Source organism: Erythrolamprus reginae, chromosome 6 (assembly GCF_031021105.1).
Source record: "Erythrolamprus reginae isolate rEryReg1 chromosome 6, rEryReg1.hap1, whole genome shotgun sequence".
Classification (NCBI taxonomy): Eukaryota; Metazoa; Chordata; class Lepidosauria; order Squamata; family Dipsadidae; genus Erythrolamprus; species Erythrolamprus reginae.
The window spans coordinates 7,463,898-7,483,264 of NC_091955.1; the positions used below are offsets into that span (position 1 = coordinate 7,463,898).

Consider the following 19,367-nt stretch of genomic DNA (forward strand, 5'->3'; position numbering starts at 1 on the left):
CAATGGATTTAATGGATTTAAGCCCCCTTTGAAAACCCGTGAAGTAGCGAATCCGCAAAAGATGAACCACGGAGTAGTGAGGGATTGCTGTACATCTAAAAACTATAAGCTGGGAAAAATTAAAGCATATCTTACTGTGGCCAAGAGCTACTGTAAAAACGGCCTTAAGGAAGGAGTTGGAATAATTCTGTTTTATATTTACATGTTGTGATGTTTAATTCTGAGCCATCTGCCTCTGCTTAAAATTCCCCAAAATATTTGGATATCAAATTCATGGCAAGAACAAACGCCAGCAATACAAATATCATTTTTTCCCCCTTTTGTTCACAGGAAGAAAAGTGTTTAGAAGTTCACAGTTACTCACTGTTAAATAGATCGGATCAGAGTACATAACATTAAAATGGTTTCAAAAAAGAGATGAGTAATTAATTTAGACAAGGCGTGGGGGGGGCAATACATATAGTCTTTGACTTATGGCCACAATTGAGTTCAAAATTTCTGTTGCTAAGTGAGACAGTGGCTGAGAGAATTTTGCCCCATTTTACGACGGCTGGTAAGTGAATCACATAGAAACATAGAAGATTGACAGCAGAAAAAGACCTCATGGTCCATCTAGTCTGCCCTTATACTATTTCCTGTATTTTATCTTAGGATGGATATACACTGCTCAAAAAAAAGAAAGGGAACACTTAAACAACACAATATAACTCCAGGTAAATCAAACATCTGTGAAATCAAACTGTCCACTTAGGAAGCAACACTGATTGACAATCAATTTCGCCTGCTGTTGTGGACGTTCAACTTTGTACAGAACAAAGTATTCAATAATATTTCATTCATTCAGATCTAGGATGTGTTCTTTGAGTGTTCCCTTTATTTTTTTGAGCAGTATATGTTTATCCCAGGCATGTTTAAATTCAGTTACTATGGATTTACCAACTACGTCTGCTGGAAGTTTGTTCCAAGCATCTACTACTCTTTCAGTAAAATAATATTTTCTCATGTTGCTTCTGATCTTTCCCCCAACTAACCTCAGATTGTGCCCCCTTGTTCTTGTGTTCATTTTCCTATTAAAAACACTTTCCTCCTGAACCTTATTTAACCCTTTAACATATTTAAATGTTTCGATCATGTCCCCCCCCCTTTCCCTTCTCTCCTCCAGACTATAGAGATTGAGTTCATGAAGTCTTTCCTGATAAATTTTATGCTTAAGACCTTCCACCATTTAAATATGTTAAAAAGGAGGGAAGTGTTTTTAATAGAAAAGTGAACACAAGATCAAGGGGGAATAACCTGAGGTTAGTTGGGGGAACGATCAGAAGCAACGTGAGAAAATATTATTTTACTGAAAGAGTAGTAGATGCTTGGAACAAACATGCCTGGGATAAACATATATCCATCCTAAAATAAAATACAGGAAAGAGTATAAGTGCAGACTAGATGGCCCATGAAGTCTAAGTTTCTGTGTTTTAAAATAGGAATTAAATAGTATGTTTTTACCCATAAATGCTTTAATCATTAATCATTAATCATCAACCAATGTTAGGGGGGGTTGAGAATTCTTCGGGGACCCTTCAATTCAACCTCCTCACAGGAAATCATGCCATGGTTTGTCTCTGCATCCCAGATCCTTATTGGTGGAAATATTTCCGGCAACACAGTCCTGGAAGATGATTTCAGCACCTTGGACAGCAAAAAATGGCTTCTCCACCCAGGTGGAACCAAGATGCCCGTCTGTGGTTCGTCGGGAGACGCTCTGGTCTTCATTGAGAAGGCCAGCACTCGCTACGTTGTCACCACCGACATCGCCGTCAATGAAGACTCTTTTCTTCAGCTGGATTTCGCTGCGTCTTGTTCAGTCACCGACTCTTGCTACGGTAAAGGCTATTTATTTTATTTCTTTATTTCATTAATTGGATTTCTATGACGCTCCTCTTCAAAGACTCAGGGTGGCTTACAACAAATAAAAACAACAACAACAACAATAATAATAATAATTATTATTATTTATTAGATTTGTATGCCGCCCCTCTCTGTAGACTTGGAGCGGATTACAATAAGGTAAAATTAAATTAAAGTTATCTAACTATCTAAAATCCCCAGTTATATTAAAATCAATCACACCCATTCGTACAGCTCCATACAATCGTTCATTGGCCAGGGGGCTAAGGTCTAATCAGCCCAAGCTTGGTGACACATAAATGAGTCTTGAGACTCTTACGAAAGGTGAGGAGGGTGGGGGCAGTGCAAATCTCTGGGGTAAGCTGATTCCAGAGGGCCGGGCCCCCCACAGAGAAGGCTCTTCCCCTAGGTCCCACCAAATGACATTGTCTAGTTGACGGGAACTGAAGAAGACCAACTCTGTGGGACCTAACCGGTCGCTGGGATTCATGCGACTGGAGCCGGTCCCGTACGTAATGTGGTCCAATGCCATGTAGGGCTTTATACGTCATAACCAACACTTTGAATTGCGACCGGAAACTGATCGTATGTTTTCGTAGGTTTTCACGGGTACAGGTATGACGGTCTTGGTATATTCGGGTTTCTTTCCGTGTAGGATTTAGAAATTTCTGGCGACGTTTCGACAAGGTCCCACTCGTCATCTTCAGGCTGGTGCTTCTGTCCTTGTTCTAGGGCGAACACAGCGAGACCTGAGCTGCCTTCCTTCTATAAATACTGGTGGCTGGGTGTGGTTTGATGGCTCAGCAATTGCCTGCTGTGTAGAAACTTCCTGGTGAGTCAGTGGGGTAACACCTGGGGTCGTTGATTTAACTGAGTTATGCTGATTAGTTAATGATTGTGGATTAGCATACCTAACTAATCAGCATACCTGAGTTAAATCAACGACCCCAGGTGTTACCCCACTGTCTCACCAGGAAATTTCTACACAGCAGGCAATATATACAGTGTATATCACCTGTGCTGTTTGCTGGGAGGCAGAAGCAGAATATTTTTTCCTTCCTTTCCTCCCCTAAAACTAAGATATGTCTTGTACTCCAGTGCATCTTATGCTCTGAAAAATATGTTAAGTTAGAACCTACCCCCTGCTCCATTTGATTTATTTTTAATGGCTGTATATTTATTTAAGCAATTTGTAAACCATCCAGATCCCAAAAGGAGTGGCAATACAAGGCTACAACCATCAGCAGAGTAGATAACACAACCAAATGCCAGAAGCCAAAAACAACCCAACTCATAAAAATATAACTACGTTAACCAGCAGAGATATGCTGCTATCATGTCCCCCCTGGCCCTTCTTTTCACTAGACTACCCATGCCCAGTTGTTGTTGTTGTTGTTGTTGTTGTTGTTGTTATTATTATTATTATTATTATTTATTAGATTTGTATGCCGCCCCTCTCCGAAGACTCGGGGCGGCTCACAACAGTAATAAAAAACAGTATAATAATGAAACAAATCTAATAATAAAATTACATAAAAAACCCCCAAACAAAAACCATACAGCACATACATACCAAACATAAAATATAAGTAAGCCTGGGGGAGATGTCTTAGTTCCCCCATGCCTGGCGATATAGGTGGGTCTTGAGTAACTTGCGAAAGACAAGGAGGGTGGGGGCCGTTCTAAGCTCCGGGGGGAGTTGATTCCAGAGGGCCGGGGCCGCCACAGAGAAGACTCTTCCCCTGGGGCCTGCCAAACGACATTGTTTGGTCGACGGGACCCGGAGAAGGCCAGCTCTGTGGGACCTTATCGGCCGCTGGGATTCGTGCAGTAGAAGGCGGTTCCAGAGGTATTCTGGTCCAATGCCATGAAGGGCTTTAAAGGTCATTACCAACACTTTGAATTGTGACCGGAAACCGGTCGGCAGCCAGTGCAAGCCACGGAGTGTTGTAGAAACATGGGCGAATCTAGGAAGCCCCACGATAGCTCTCGCAGCCGCATTCTGCACGATCTGAAGTTTCCGAACACTTTTCAAAGGTAGCCCCATGTAGAGAGCGTTGCAGTAATCGAACCTCGAGGTGATGAGGGCGTGAGCGACTGTGAGCAATGACTCCCTGTCCAAATAGGGCCGCAACTGATGCACCAGGCGAACCTGGGCAAACACCCTCCTCGCCACAGCTGAAAGATGGTGTTCTAATGTTAGCTGTGGATCGAGGAGGACGCCCAAGTTGTGAACCCTCACAGGCTAATGGACGGACAGATGGAATTGTCCTTGGGAGGCAAAACCCACAGCCACTCCGTCTTATCCGGGTTGAGTTTGAGTCTGTTGACACCCATCCAGACCCCAACAGCCTCCAGGCCCCGGCACATCACTTCCACTGCTTCGTTGACTGGACATGGGGTGGAGATGTATAACTGGGTATCATCTGCATATTGATGATACCTCACCCCATGCCCTTGCATTTCGTTCTTTCCTTTTTAGCTATCGAGCTGGAATATTCCGTGGACCTTGGTCTGTCGTGGCAACCTGTGGTACGAGACTGCCTTCCGACTAATGTAGACTGCAACAGGTATCACCTCCAGAGGATTTTGGTATCCGACACCTTCAACAAATGGACAAGAATTACCTTGCCCCTTCCTCCTTGCACCAGGTGAAATTATGTATATTTGGCATGCTTTTATCCAGCAAAACAAGTTTCCCCTTTATCTTATGACTTTGAAACAGTGGCCTCTTTTTCTATGGTAGCTATGTGTTTCGAAAATTGTCTTCCCAAAGGGATTCTACAAGTGACGTGCAGTGGTACCTAAGAACGCCTCTACTTACGAACTTTTCAAGATAATGTTCTGTCAGGCTCTCTGGTAGAATCCTCCCAAAAATTCACAGGTACAAATTTCAGACACACACACGTTTGAAAATTCAAAACAATGTTCTTTATAGTGAAAATTCACTTAAACCAAGCCCTCTTTTGGTATAGCAAAGAGCACTCGTCTCCAAACAAACTGGTAATTTGTACAAGTCTCTTATCAGTTCTGTGATACTTAGCTTGCAGCTGTGAGGCAATTCACAGTCCTTCTTCTTTCACAAAGTGAAACACACTTTGCTCTGGTTTAGTTTCAAAGCGGGGAAAAATCAGCACACAAAAGGTCAAAGTCAGCAAAGCAGTCACGAAACACAACAATCAATAATCCTCCACAATGGCCAAACCCACAGGCTGCTATTTATAGCAGCCTCACTAATGACCACAGCCCCACCCAACCACAGGTGGCCTCATTTTCTTTGATAATAATCTCTCAGTTGTTGCTGCCTATGCATCGCTCTCCGCATGCGTGGCTGTATCATTAACTCTTGTTCTGAATCCAAGGAGGAGCTAGATAATTGATCTCCTTCTGAGCTGTCTGCCACACTCTCCTCCTCCCTGTCACTCATGTCTTCTTGGTCAGAGGAGCCTTCATCAGCAGATTCCACCGGGGGCAAAACAGGCCTGCAGCATGTGGATACCTCCCCCACATCCACAGTCCTTGGGGCAGGAGCAGGGCCAGAGCTAACCACAACAGATAAGAACTGGGTTTCAGATTTTTTTGCCTCTTCTCAAGAACCATTTTCCACTTACAAACCCAAGCCTCCGAAACTGTAACCAGAAAATGCAGTGAGAAGCCTCCGTGGGGCCTCTCTAGGAATCTCCTGGGAGGAAACAGGGCTGGAAAAGGCGAGGAGAAGCCTCTGTGGAACCTCTCTAGGAATCTCCTGGGAGGAAACAGGGCCTCCACACCCCCTGTGGTTTCCCCAATCGCACGCATTATTTGCTTTTACATTAATCCCTATGGGAAAAATTGCTTTTTCTTACAAACTTTTCTACTTAAGAACCTGATCATGGAACGAATTAAGTTCGTCAGTAGAGGTACCACTGTATTTGTCCACATTTAGCTTCCTTGCTTTATAAATTACATCAGAAGAGATATTCTAAATAAATTTTATTCCATCATGTTTCCCACTTCACTCAAATGAAGCCACAGAAAATGTTCTAGTGGATCAGGGGTGGACTTCAAAAACATTAGTAACGGGTTCTCTGCCCAGTTGTTGGATGGGTGCGGTCAGTGATAGGCTCCTGCGGGTATGGTCAGGTGCACAGAACCAGTAGGAAAAATGTGAATTTTTTCTTTTTTTCCCTTCTGGGCTCTGGGTAAGTTTTTCCTCACCACGGCTCTGGTATGGTGAGGGAATGGGTCTCAATTGCCAAAAAATAGAAAGCAGAGTACAGTGTTCCCTTTATTTTCGCGGGGATGCGTTCCGAGACCGCCCGCGAAAGTCGAATTTCCGCAAAGTAGAGATGCGGAAGTAAATACACGATTTTTGGCTATGAACAGTATCACAAACCTTCCCTTAACACTTTAAAGCCCTAAATTGCAATTTCCTATTCCCTTAGCAACCATTTAGATTATTACTCACCGTGTTTATTTATTAAAGTTTATTTAAAAAATATTTATTAAAGGCAGACGAAAGTTTGGCGATGACACATGACATCATCGGGCAGGAAAAAGCGTGGTACTGTATAGGGGGAAAACCCGCGAAATATTTTTTAATTAATATTTTTGAAAAACCGTGGTATAGACTTTTCACAAAGTTCGAACCCGCGAAAATCGAGGGAACACTGTAATAAGAAAAGAGGGTTTGTACTTGAAATCATGAACGCACCTGACAAATAATAGTTTCCAATTTATAGTAATATTTGAGACTATAAAATCGGTGGATTAAATTCAAAGATCAAGCTGGTCTGATTGAAAAATTGGAGGAAGGCCATCAGGAAAAAGAAATGTATAGGATACAAAATGTAAACAGAATAAGCAAACACATAGGAAGCAAACACATAGGATGCAAACTGCTTGAGCAAAAGTTTTGTCCCCTTGGTGAGCAGACTTAGTCTGAAGTTTAATGCTGCCATCTACTGTCCAAAGAAATAGGAATAGAAATAATAGGAATAGGAAAAGTGGAGTGGAGTGGAATGGAATAGGGAATAGAGTAGATTAGGGTACGGTAGGGTAGGATGGAATAGAATAGAATAGAATGGAAATTAGGGAATAGAATAGAATTGAAAATAGGGAATAGAATAGAATGGAAAATAGGGAATAGAATAGAATGGAAAATAGGGAATAGAATAGAATAGAAAATAGGGAATAGAATAGAATGGAAAATAGGGAATAGAATAGAATGGAAAATAGGGAATAGAATAGAATTGAAAATAGATAATAGAATAGAATAGAAAATAGGGAATAGAATAGAATGGAAAATAGGGAATAGAATAGAAAATAGGGAATAGACTAGAATGGAAAATAGAGAATAGAATAGAATAGAATGGAAAATAGGGAATAGAATAGAAAATAGGGAATAGAATAGAATAGAATAGAATAGAAAATAGGGAATAGAATAGAATGGAAAATAGGGAATAGAATAGAATAGAAAATAGGGAATAGAATAGAATAGAATAGAAAATAGGGAATAGAATAGAATGGAAAATAGGGAATAGAATAGAATGGAAAATAGGGAATAGAATAGAATAGAAAATAGGGAATAGAATAGAATAGAAAATAGGGAATAGAATAGAATGGAAAATAGGGAATAGAATAGAATAGAAAATAGGGAATAGAATAGAATAGAAAATAGGGAATAGAATAGAATGGAAAATAGGGAATAGAATAGAATAGAAAATAGGGAATAGAATAGAATAGAAAATAGGGAATAGAATAGAATGGAATGGAAAATAGGGAATGGAATAGAATGGAAAATAGGGAATAGAATAGAATGGAAAATAGGGAATAGAATAGAATAGAAAATAGGGAATAGAATAGAATGGAAAATAGGGAATAGAATAGAATGGAAAATAGGGAATAGAATAGAATGGAAAATAGGGAATAGAATAGAATGGAAAATAGGGAATAGAATAGAATAGAAAATAGGGAATAGAATAGAATGGAAAATAGGGAATAGAATAGAATGGAAAATAGGGAATAGAATAGAATAGAATAGAAAATAGGGAATAGAATAAAAAATAGGGAATAGAATAGAATAGAATAGAAAATAGGGAATAGAATAGAATGGAAAATAGGGAATAGAATAGAATAGAATGGAAAATAGGGAATAGAATAGAATAGAATAGAAAATAGGGAATGGAATGGAAAGGAAAATAAAATAAAATAAAATAAAATAGGGAATGGAACGGAACGGAACAGAACAGAATAGAATAGGAATGAAGAATGGACAAGACTTTGGAGGTCTTTTAGTCCAGCCCCCTGTTCAAGGAGGAGAACTTATACCATTTCAGACAAACAACTCTCCAGTCATGTCTTAAGAACCTCCGATGATGAAGCACCCACAACCTCTGGAGGCAAGCTGTTCCCCTGGTCAATTGTCTTCACCGCTAGGAAATCTCCCCTTTAATTCCAGGTTGCTTCTCTCTTGGATTATTTAGCTTTTGTGTATTTGTTTAATAAATCCACAGTCTCCGTTTGATCGATACCACGGGCAGAACTTGCTACTTCTTGTGCTTTAAATCCATGCGCGTTATTTTTTCCCCCCGCATGTCGTCTTTCCTAAAGGTCCGACGCGACCCGTTTCCGTTGGCACCAAACGGCTCCTTTTGACAAGCAGCAAACGTGGGCTGTTGACAACGTCTACATAGGCGATGGTTGTATAGATATGTGCAGCGGGCACGGAAGATGCACGGAAGGAAACTGCGTGTAAGTATTGAGTCCACTGAGAAAGAGAGACGGTGATAAAGTAACTATGGGTATCTCTTTGACTTGCAACAGTTAATTTAGTGACCAGTTGCAACATTATTGAAGAAACTGACATGACCATTTTTTACATGTCACTTACCGTATTTTTTAGAGTATAAACCGTCCTGGAGTATAAGACGCACCTTAGTTTTCGGGGAGGAAAATAGGGAAAAGAATCTGCTTACCAGGTATTCCTCTGGCTAGCATCCTTAGTCTGGTCAGTTTGAGCACATTATTTTATCCCCCGGTTGTTCTGCCTGATTGGGTTCAGGCAATGCGTAATAGTCCAAGGAAAAGAAATCAAACACACACGTGCTCTGCTAATCAGCAAACTTGTATTAGATAAACAAAAAAGGTTTACTCAAAAACAGTTCTTAGTGTCCGAAAACAATGAGAGTGCAAGGCTTACTTTAGCCGCATACAAAAACACAGGAAAAAACAAACAAAGACAACCTGGAATGAGCAAAGACGTTTCAGGAGTCCTTTTGAATCTTTGGAGCAAACAGCAAGTTCCAGAGTTTTCACCTCCCACTTGTCTGAAAAAACTGGGTTGAAAACTCCAACGGCACGGAACAGAAACTTCAGAGCAGGAACCACAAAATAACACAGATAAACAGCCACAGTTTGCCTTGGCCTTTGTTCCCTTTTATCCCTTTAGCCCTCATTAAGGGAACCACACCCAGCCCTCAGTATAAGAACCACACCCAGCCCTCAGTATAAGAACCACACCCAGCCCAGGTGCTCCTATAATGACTTGTAATACTCCTTAAAGCGATCCCTTCTTTGCATAGCTCTTCGGCTACGCAGATCAATATATTGATCTGTAGAAGAACCCAGGGACGAAAGACTGTCTGAGGGACAGCATGCCAAATCCCCTGGGCTGTTTGCTGAATCCTGCGTCCCAGTGGCCTCGTCCTCCTGGCTGTCTGCCACGTCTTCCTGGCTGTCTGCCACATCTTCCTGGCTGTCAGCCAGGCTTTCACATTCACTTTGTGCTGCGTCTCTCCCATCTGTGGGAGCAACGGCTGGCCCAGGCCCAAACACAACACTGGTTAGGGCTTTAAAAAAACCTAGAGTAACAATGAAAGAGCTTGCCAGCCAGTAAGAGCTAGGAACATTGTTAGAACCTGGTTACGGTTGGAAAGAAACATTTGGAGCAAGTAGAGCAATGAAAAAAACCCTGCAAAGACTTAGGGCTTGGAAAACATTCTTCGCAGAGAGTAACAATGAAAGAGCTTGCAAGCAGTAAGAGCTGGGAACATCGTTAGCACCTGGTTAGGACTGGAAACAAACTTATTTGGAGCAAGTTAGAGCAGTGGAAAAAACTCTGCAAACACTTCAGTTGGCTTATTGTCAAAATTCCAACTCAGCAGCTCTCTTGTTCGAATAAATCTCTTTCTTGGCATCTCCTTTCAAAACAAAGTCTCTCCCCAACCATGAATGTCAGTTAATGAAGCGGAACAAATTCTGTGCCGTCAGAAAAATCAATAAAACAATTCATGAAAATAATTGGCCGCGTTATGTTGCCATCTTCAGCGCTTGGCCAATTTTTCAACCAAAGCAATAATCCAAAGCTATCATTAATATCAATTATCATCGACCCAACGATAGCTCTGATGACAGCGTCTATATCAGTACCCCTACCCCGCTCACCATTAGAAAAAGTAATAAATAATTCCTCGTGCATTATTATTTCAGCAACATCTCTACAGATAGATAATAGAGCCACTTTCGTAAAGCAGTGCTTAAAGGGGATTTTACAAGTGTATGGTTTGCTGTCATGGATTAGTGCAGTGTTTACCGTATTTTTCAGGGTAGAAAATGCACCTTTCCCTTCCCTAAAAGAGGGTGAAAATTTGGGTGCGTCTTTATACACTGAATATAGTCACTCCAGCCTCTCAAATGGAGGCATCGGAGGCTGAAAACAGCCTGTGAAACCTCCATTTTGGAGGCATTTTTCCAGCCTCAGAAATCTCCATTTGATGTTCTGCCTGACTGGGCTCAGGCAGTGCGTAACAGTCCAAGGAAAAGAAATCAAACACACATGTGCTCTTCTAATCAGCAAACTTGTATTAAATAAACAAAAAAGGGTTACTCAAAACAGTGTCAGGAAACAATGATAGTGCAAGGCTTACTTCAGCCGCATACAAAAAACACAGGAAAAAGCAAACAAAGACAACCTGGAATGAGCAAAGACGTTTCAGGAGTCCTTTTGAATCTTTGGAGCAAACAGCAAGTCCTAGAGGTTTCACCTCCCACGTGTCTGAAAAAGCTGGGTTGAAAACTCCAAAGGCACGGAACAGAAACTTCAGAGCAGGAACCACAAAATAACACAGATAAACAGCCACAGTTTGCCTTGTGCCTCTGTTCCCTTTTATACCTTTAGCCGTCATTAAGGGAACCACACCCAGCCCTCAGGATAAGAACCACACCCAAGCCAGGTGCTACTCTGATGACTTGTAATAATCCTTCAATTGATCCCTCCTTTGCATCGCTCTTCTGCTACGCATGTCTATGAATTGTTCGGCAGAGGAATCCAAGGACGAAAGACTGTCTGAGGGACTGCATGCCAAATCCCCTGGGCTGTCTGCTGAGTCCTGCGAACCAGTGGCCTCATCCTCCTGGCTGTCTGCCACGTCTTCCTGGCTGTCAGCCAGGCTTTCACACTCACTTTGTGCCACATCTCTCCCATCTGTGGGAGCAACGGCTGGCCCAGGCCCAAACACAACATTCGAGAGGCTGGAGAGGACTACAGTGGAATTTTCACAGGCTGGGAAAAATGCCTCTGAAATGAAGGTTTCATATGCTGAAAAAATGCCTCTGAAATGGAGGTTTCATAGACTAATTCCCTGGTTTTCATTTGATTCCCTGGTTTTCTTTTACCAGCTGCTTATAAAACGTGGTGTCAGAACAAATTTGTTGACCTCTAGTGTTTATAGTGGAATAGTAGTAATAATAATTACATAGAAACATAGAAGACTGACAGCAGAAAAAGACCTCATGGTCCATCTAGTCTGCCCTTATACTATCTCCTGTATTTTATCTTACAATGGGTATATGTTTATCCCAGGCATGTTTAAATTCAGTTACTGTGGATTTACCAACCACATCTGCTGGAAGTTTGTTCCAAGGATCTACTACTCTTTAAGTGAAATAATATTTTCTCATGTTGCCTTTGATCTTTCCCACAACTAACTTCAGATTGTGTCCCCTTGTTCTTGTGTTCACTTCCCTATTAAAAACACTTCCCTCCTGAACCTTATTTAACCCTTTAACATATTTAAATGTTTCGATCATGTTCCCCCTTTTCCTTCTGTCCTCCAGACTATACAGATTGAGTTCATGAAGTCTTTCCTGATACGTTTTATGCTTAAGACCTTCCACCCTTCTTGTAGCCCGTCTTTGGACCCGTTCAATTTTGTCAATATCTTTTTGTAGGTGAGGTCCCCAGAACTGAACACAGTACTCCAAATGTGGTCTCACCAGCGCTCTATATAAGGGGATCACAATCAGCCTCTTCCTGCTTGTTATACCTCTAGCTATGCAGCCAAGCACCCTACTTGCTTTTCCTACCACCCAACCACACTGCTCACCCATTTTGAGACTGTCAGAAATCACTACCCCTAAATCCTTCTCTTTTGAAGTTTTTGCTAACACAGAACTGCCAATGCAATACTCAGATTGAGATTACAACTATTATTATTTATTTGATTTATTTATTTAATTGGATTTGTATGCCGCCCCTCTCCGAGGACTCGGGGCGGCTCACAGCATATATAAAAAAAGAACAGTAATATAATCCAATTAGAACTACAATATTAAAAACAATTAGGAAGAGAAGATTAACCTAAAAAATTAACTTATTAACCAAACATTCAGCAATCGTACTTAAGGCATTCAGTGGTCAGGGGAAGATCTAAGAGTCCCAAAGATGAGTTTTTAAGCTCTTTCGGAAGGCAAGGAGGGAGGGGGCAGTGCAAATCTCTGGGGGGAGTTGATTCCAGAGGGCCGGGGCTCCCACAGAGAAGGCTCTTCCCCTAGGTCCCGCCAACCGACATTGTTTGGTCGACGGGACCCTAAGGAGGCCAACTCTGTGGGACCTCACCGGTCGCTGGGATTCGTGCGGCACAAGGCGGTCTTGGAGATTATTATTATTAGCAAAGATAAAATTAAACAATGTAACTCACTTTTTATTTCCTCCTAGAGTTACATCAACTTTTCTCTATTTCCTCATACGGTTACATATGGTTAGTCCTCGGAGAAGGATGGCATAAAAGTCCAATGAATGAATGAATGAATTAATTAATTAATTAATTAATTAATTAATTAGTTAATTAATTAATTAATTAATTAATATAAAACAGATTGTCAAGAAGACAAAAACAAGTTTTGATTCCATTTAAATATTTTGTCATACCGCTTGAGTTGTAAGGGACCCAGAATCCCTCCACTCTCATTTGTTTAGGGGAAAAATTGAAGCCTTTCCTTTACTCAGTTTTTAACTTTAAAAATTAGAAAAAAATGTCATTATTTCTATCAGATAAATGTAAAGTTTCCCCTCGCACATATATACCAGTCGTTCCCGACTCTAAGATAATGCTGGGCAAAAAAATCAAGCCAGAAACAGCAAAAAACTATCCATTGTGCCAGTGAAAATATTTTATTATGTAAAAACTCAACACACTTTAGATAACATATTTTTATCCAGGGCACTGTGCAAGCCTGCTAAAACCTGTTAGATTGATGTCACTAGAGAGGATCTTTGTGTGCCAAGTTTAATATTTTATATTTAGCGGTGTAATTTACAAATCTGGCAAAAATATATCTTGGGAAATTGCCATTTTGTGGTTTCCTCTTATTATTACAACTCGGCGAACGCTTCCCGCAGCCTTGTTTTAAATCAGAGTTCCGAAAATATTTCAGAAACCAATTCTGTTCAAGAGGGTTATTTATTTTATTTATTCATTTGTCCAATACATAAATACATAGGAAGAAAATAGACGTGATAATATAAAAGAGGGTGAAGGTGAACTTAGAGGAGAGGATATATGAAAGGAAGAGAATATATAAGATAGGTGAAAGAAAGGAAAGACAATTGGACAGGGGACGAAAGGCACACCAGTGCACTTATGTACGCCCCTTACTGGCCTCTTAGGAACCTGGAGAGGTCAATCGTGGAGAGTCTAAGGGAGGAGTGTTGGGGGTTAGGGGTTGACACAATTGAGTCCGGTAGTGAGTTCCAAGCTTCGATAACTCGATTGTTGAAATCATATTTTTTACAGTCAAGTTTGGCGCGGTTCGTATTAAGTTTGAATCTGTTGCGTGCTCTTGTGTTATTGCAGTTGAAGCTGAAGTAGTCATTGACTGGTAAGACATTGCAGCATATGATCTTGTGGGCAATACTCAAATCGTGTTTTAGGCGCCGTAGTTCTAGGCTTTCTAGGCCCAGGATTGTTAGTCTATTTTTGTAGGATATTCTGTTTCGAGTGGAGGAGTGAAGGGCTCTTCTGGTGAAATATTATTGTAGTCTTTCTCTACAGCTGATGCTTTGAATTCTCAAAATCTGGCCTCCGACTGCAATTTTTAAAATCTGCCATACCATATTCGTGTCGTTTTTCTGAAGGCCTCTAATTTAACTTCTTGTATAATTGTCACTTCTAACAACTCATCTGCTGTTGGAAGTGATATTAAATTTATTTGCCAATTTTGGGGTGTGGGTATGTGAGTATGAAGCTAACGAAATCCTGCCAACGTTGCTTTGTTCCTCCTTAGCCACCTGCAATCGACTGCTAATTTCAGGTGCCCATTGTCTTTCCCCTAATTTTCTTAATTTCCACACCACATCGTCTACCAGCTTGTCATAACCGGAGTTTGGAAGCCCAAATGTAGTACAGTGGAACCCCGACATAAGAGCTGCTCTACTTAAGAGCAACTCGAGATAAGAGCTGGGAGGGGAGAGATATTTTTGTTCTACTTACAAGCCCAAATTCGAGATACAAGCGCCAAGGAGCTGTCTCCTGAAGCCAAACGCTAACTTCCGCGTTCGGCTTCAGGAGACAGCTGCGAAGCGGCGCGCGTGTTTTAAAAGGTTGCAGCCGGCCTGAGGGGCTCGGGGGGGTGCTTGCAGCTTTCTTTCTTGCTCTTTTTCTTTCTCTCTTTTACCTTCCCTTCCTCTATTTCTTCTTTTCTTTCTCCTTCCCACCTTCTTCCCTCCCTCCCTCCCTTCACTCATTCCTCTTACTCTCCCCTTTCATAAGTTTCCTTGCTTCCTTCCTCTGTTCCTGTCCCTTCCCCCTTTCTTTCTTTCTTTCTTTCTTTCTTGCTCTTTTTCTTTCTCTCTTTTACCTTCCCTTCCTCTATTTCTTCTTTTCTTTCTCCTTCCCACCTTCTTCCCTCCCTCCCTCCCTTCACTCATTCCTCTCTTACTCTCCCCTTTCATAAGTTTCCTTGCTTCCTTCCTCTGTTCCTGTCCCTTCCCTCTTTCCTTCCTTCCTTCCCACCCTCCGTCCATTCATTCACCCATTCCTCTCTTGATCGCTTAAAGCCGGTCCCTGGTGCAAAAAGGGTTGGGGACCTCTGTCCTACAGGATTGGGTGGCAGAGAAGTTGAACATATGTAAATTTAAAAGTTTAAGAAAGTTTACAAGTTAAGTGAAAGAAACTTCATTATTCATTTATATGTACATGTACATTTCTTCATTAAAAACATGTCTTTCTGCATAATTTAGACTAACTTTGTGAGTTTTTTGAGGGCTGGAACCAATTAAAATTATTTACATTAATTCCTATGGGGAAAAGTCGTTCGAGATAAGAGCTGCTCGACTTAAGAGCCCAGGTCCGGAACGAATTAAACTCGTATCTCGAGGTACCACTGTACTGGCAACGAGTTACTTCAAAAATATGCTCTCGCAGAACGAGTAGTGGAAGTTTGCAACCAACTTCCAACGTGGGTCAATCATCAGTACATGAGCTTAAACAGAAGAAGAAGGAGAAGGAGAAGGAGAAGGAGAAGAAGAAGAAGAAGAAGAAGAAGAAGAAGAAGAAGAAGAAGAAGAAGAAGAAGAAGAAGAAGAAGAAAAGTGTGGGTCATTGATGTCATCATACCTGGTGACAATCGAATAGATGAAAAACAACAAGAAAAACCTAGCCGATATCAGGATCTTAATACCGAACTACAATGGTTCCTCTACCTAAGAACGCCTCTACTTACAAACTTTTCTAGATAAGAACTGGGTGTTCAAGATTTTTTTGCCTCTTCTCAAGAACCATTTTCCACTTACAAACCTGAGCCTCCAAAACTGTAACCAGAAAAGGCAGGGAGAAACCTCTGTGGGCCTGTCTAGGAATCTCCTGGAGGGAAACAGGGCCAGAAAAGGTGGGGAGAAGCCGTGGGGCCTCTCTAGGAATCTCCTGGGAGGAAACAGGACCTCCACCCTCCCTGTGGTTTCACCAATCGGACGCATTATTTGCTCTTACATTTTTTCCTATGGGAAAAATTGCTTCTACTTACAAACTTTTCTACTTAAGAACCTGGTCACGGAATGAATTAATTTTGTAATTAGAGGTACCATTGTACAATGATTTTGGCATAAACCAGTACAGGTGGTCCCAGTGAAAATAGGCACACTGGGTGCTTGTGCAAAAGACTTGAGCCGGCATTTGAAAACAATAAACATTGACAAAACCATGATCCGTCAGTTGCAAAAGGCCACCGTACTTGGATCTGCGTGCATCATATGAAAATACATCACACAGTCCTAGACACTTGGGAAATGTCATACAAAATCCAGCATATAAATCTTGTTTGCTGTGTATTGCTGTTTTTTGTAGTAGTACTAGTAATAGTAATAGTAGTGTTCTGTCTGGGTCACTCCAGAAGCCAATACCAACCCAAAAAGAGAAGCCAGACACACTGGTAAAAGGCAAAGGCAGTTTTATAAAATTCAAGAAAAACACAGGTAACAGAAAATGTCCTTACAAACAGGAAAATGCTGTATCTTCAGATATATTCACGAAGGCCAAAAGTCCATGCAGCAATACAGAATTCTTGCTGCCAAGCTGAGGCTGTAGATAGCAGACCTACACCTCCCACGGGTCTTCCAAAGCTGCTGGGCCACAAGCCAGGAACAGAGACGTCGAGAAACAAGACAGGATAACGCCATGCCAAGCTTATAACACTCCACATGGCTTCAAGGGCTTGCCTGCCTTTTAAACCCTGCTGATGAGGACCACACCCAAACCCAGCTGATTCTACTTCAATGGTGAAAATATCTCTTTAACTGCTCCTTTCGTTGCTCTGAACGTCGCTGTCTCATGTCAATGACAGCTTGTGCGTCATCACATAATGTCTCCAAGCTACTGGCTGGGGAGAGGGCCCCCCCCCGGGGCTCTCATGCTGTTCTCCTTCATCCCATTCCTGATTTTCCTCTCCCCCGTCCGACTGTTCAGACCCCTCCTCTGCGCTGTTATCCTCCTCCGGGCATGGAGCCAGCAGAGACACAGCTGGTCCCTGAGCAGCCTCAGGCTGAATCACAACAAGTAGTAGTAGTAGTAATAATAATAATAATAAATAATAATAATAATAATAATAATAATAATAATAATAATAAATAATAATAAATAATTATAATAATAATAATAAATAATTATGATTACCATAACCAGAGGAAGAGGAAGAAGAGGAAGAAATAGGGGGAGGGGGAGAACAACAACAGCAGCAGTAGCCGCAACAGCAGCAATAGCAGCAACAACAACAAAGTTGGAAGGGACCTTGGAGATCTAGTCCAACCCTCTGCTTAGGCAGGAAAGCCTACACCACTTCAGACAAATGGTTATCCAATATCTTCTTAAAAACTTTCAGTGTTGGAGCATTCACAATTTCTGGTGGCAAATTGTTCTACGGATTAATTGTTCTAAATGTCAGGAAAATTCTCCTTAGTTCTAAGTTGCTTCTCTCCTTGTTTAGTTTCCACCCATTGCTTCTTGTTCTACTCTCAGGTTCTCCAAGATGTTGTCCTACAAGAGACCAAGAAAGCCTAGCTCGGTTGAGGAAACCCATTCACCTTGGTGAAGCCCTTAAATATTGGATGTTTGTTTTTAACTGGGTTCTCTTGTCTCCTGTTCTTTACAGATGCGATGAAAACTGGAGCGGGTTATACTGCGACGAGCCAGATGTGACTCTCCCCACTCAACTGAAAGACAATTTCAACCGTGCCCCATCCAGCCAGAACTGGCTAACCGTCAACGGGGGGAAACTGAGCACCGTCTGCGGTGCGGTAGCTTCTGGAATGGTTCTTCATTTTAGCGGGGTTAGTATTTTTGTTAGTGCATGGTACTCACCAGTATTTGAGGTTGCCATCTATGTAAACTATCAATTGTAGTTTGTACTTTTATAGATGCAATATACTTTTAAGGACTTTGGCTGGTTTGCCATAAGAGGGCGCCAGTATTCTCTCCCGATGCTGGAGAGCTCATTCATTCTTTGCCTTTACCTTGAAGGGGGAGTATATTCTGTTTTGTGCAGCTATGTGCGGTTTGTTGTTTATTTCTGCTTTGTGCCTGTAAATATGTATACAGTGGTACCTTGGTTCTCCACCACAATCCGTTCCAGAAGTGTGGTCGAGAACCGATTTGGTTGAGAACCGAATTAATTCATCCCATAGGAAATAATGGAAATGGGTTTAATTGGTTCCCAGCCCATTGACTTGCTGGGAACCAATTAAATCTACAGTATTTCCTCTATTTCCTATGGGATAAAGATCTGAGGGGATGGGGTGAGAGGGAATGGGAGTCGGTATCCCGACACGCCCCTCCTGGCCGCCCTCTTAACAGCCTCCCAGTCTCTACCTTGTAGCTGCTCCAAGCTGCAGGAAGGGTAGGGCTGGCTGCAATACCGGCAGCTTTGGCGGGCTCCTTTCCACAGCGGTTCAGTTCGTTACCTCCAGGCAGCTGCACCAACTTTTTCTTTCCTGGCGGCGGCTCCGGCGGCTTCCCTTCGAGGAGCAGCAGCAGCGTCAGGAACGTCACATGATGAAGGGAAGCCACCGGAGCTGGCAGGAGGTATCATCCCGCTTGTTCATATTTTGGGGATGTTTTTCTATCTCGATGGCTTCCATGATTATTCTTTTGCTGTAGTGTTCTGTTTTGGAAATATATATATTTGTTTTCGTAGATTTTCACGGGTACAGGTATGATGGTCTTGGTATATTCGGGTTTTTCCCATGTAAGATTTCGAAATTTCTGGTGACATTTCGACGAGGTCCCACTCGTCATCTTCAGGCTGGTGCTTCTGTCCTATATATATACACACACACATAGTAAAATACATGATTTATTATTTATTTATTTATTTATTATTTAGATTTGTATGCCGCCCCTCTCCGCGAAGGCATACAAATGATGAAGGTTATAGAGGAGATACTCATAGTAAAATATATCTATGAAAGAATAGAAAAGAAGATATAGTAATAGAACATATCAATGAAAGAATAGAAGAAGAGATATAGGAATAGAAGAAAGGTATAGGAGATACAGGAGAGCAATAGGACAGGGGACGGAAGGCACTCTAGTGCACTTGTACTCGCCCCTTACTGCCCTCTTAGGAATCTGGATAGGTCAACCGTAGATAATCTAAGGGTAAAGTGTTGGAGGTTTGGGGATGATACTACAGAGTCCAGTAATGAGTTCCATGCTTCG

The 19,367-nt window shown here is 41.6% G+C and overlaps 1 protein-coding gene across 2 annotated transcripts in view; it reads left to right on the forward strand.

Annotated features, from left to right (window-relative positions):
- Positions 1–19,367, forward strand: part of RELN (reelin) — a 522,908-nt gene that overhangs the window by 461,505 nt on the left and 42,036 nt on the right. For both annotated transcript variants that reach the window (XM_070755186.1, XM_070755185.1), the window contains 4 exons: positions 1,628–1,877; positions 4,385–4,553; positions 8,494–8,634; positions 17,803–17,980. In XM_070755186.1, coding sequence (XP_070611287.1) covers positions 1,628–1,877; positions 4,385–4,553; positions 8,494–8,634; positions 17,803–17,980 — 738 coding nt within the window. The remainder of the gene's footprint in view (positions 1–1,627; positions 1,878–4,384; positions 4,554–8,493; positions 8,635–17,802; positions 17,981–19,367) is intronic.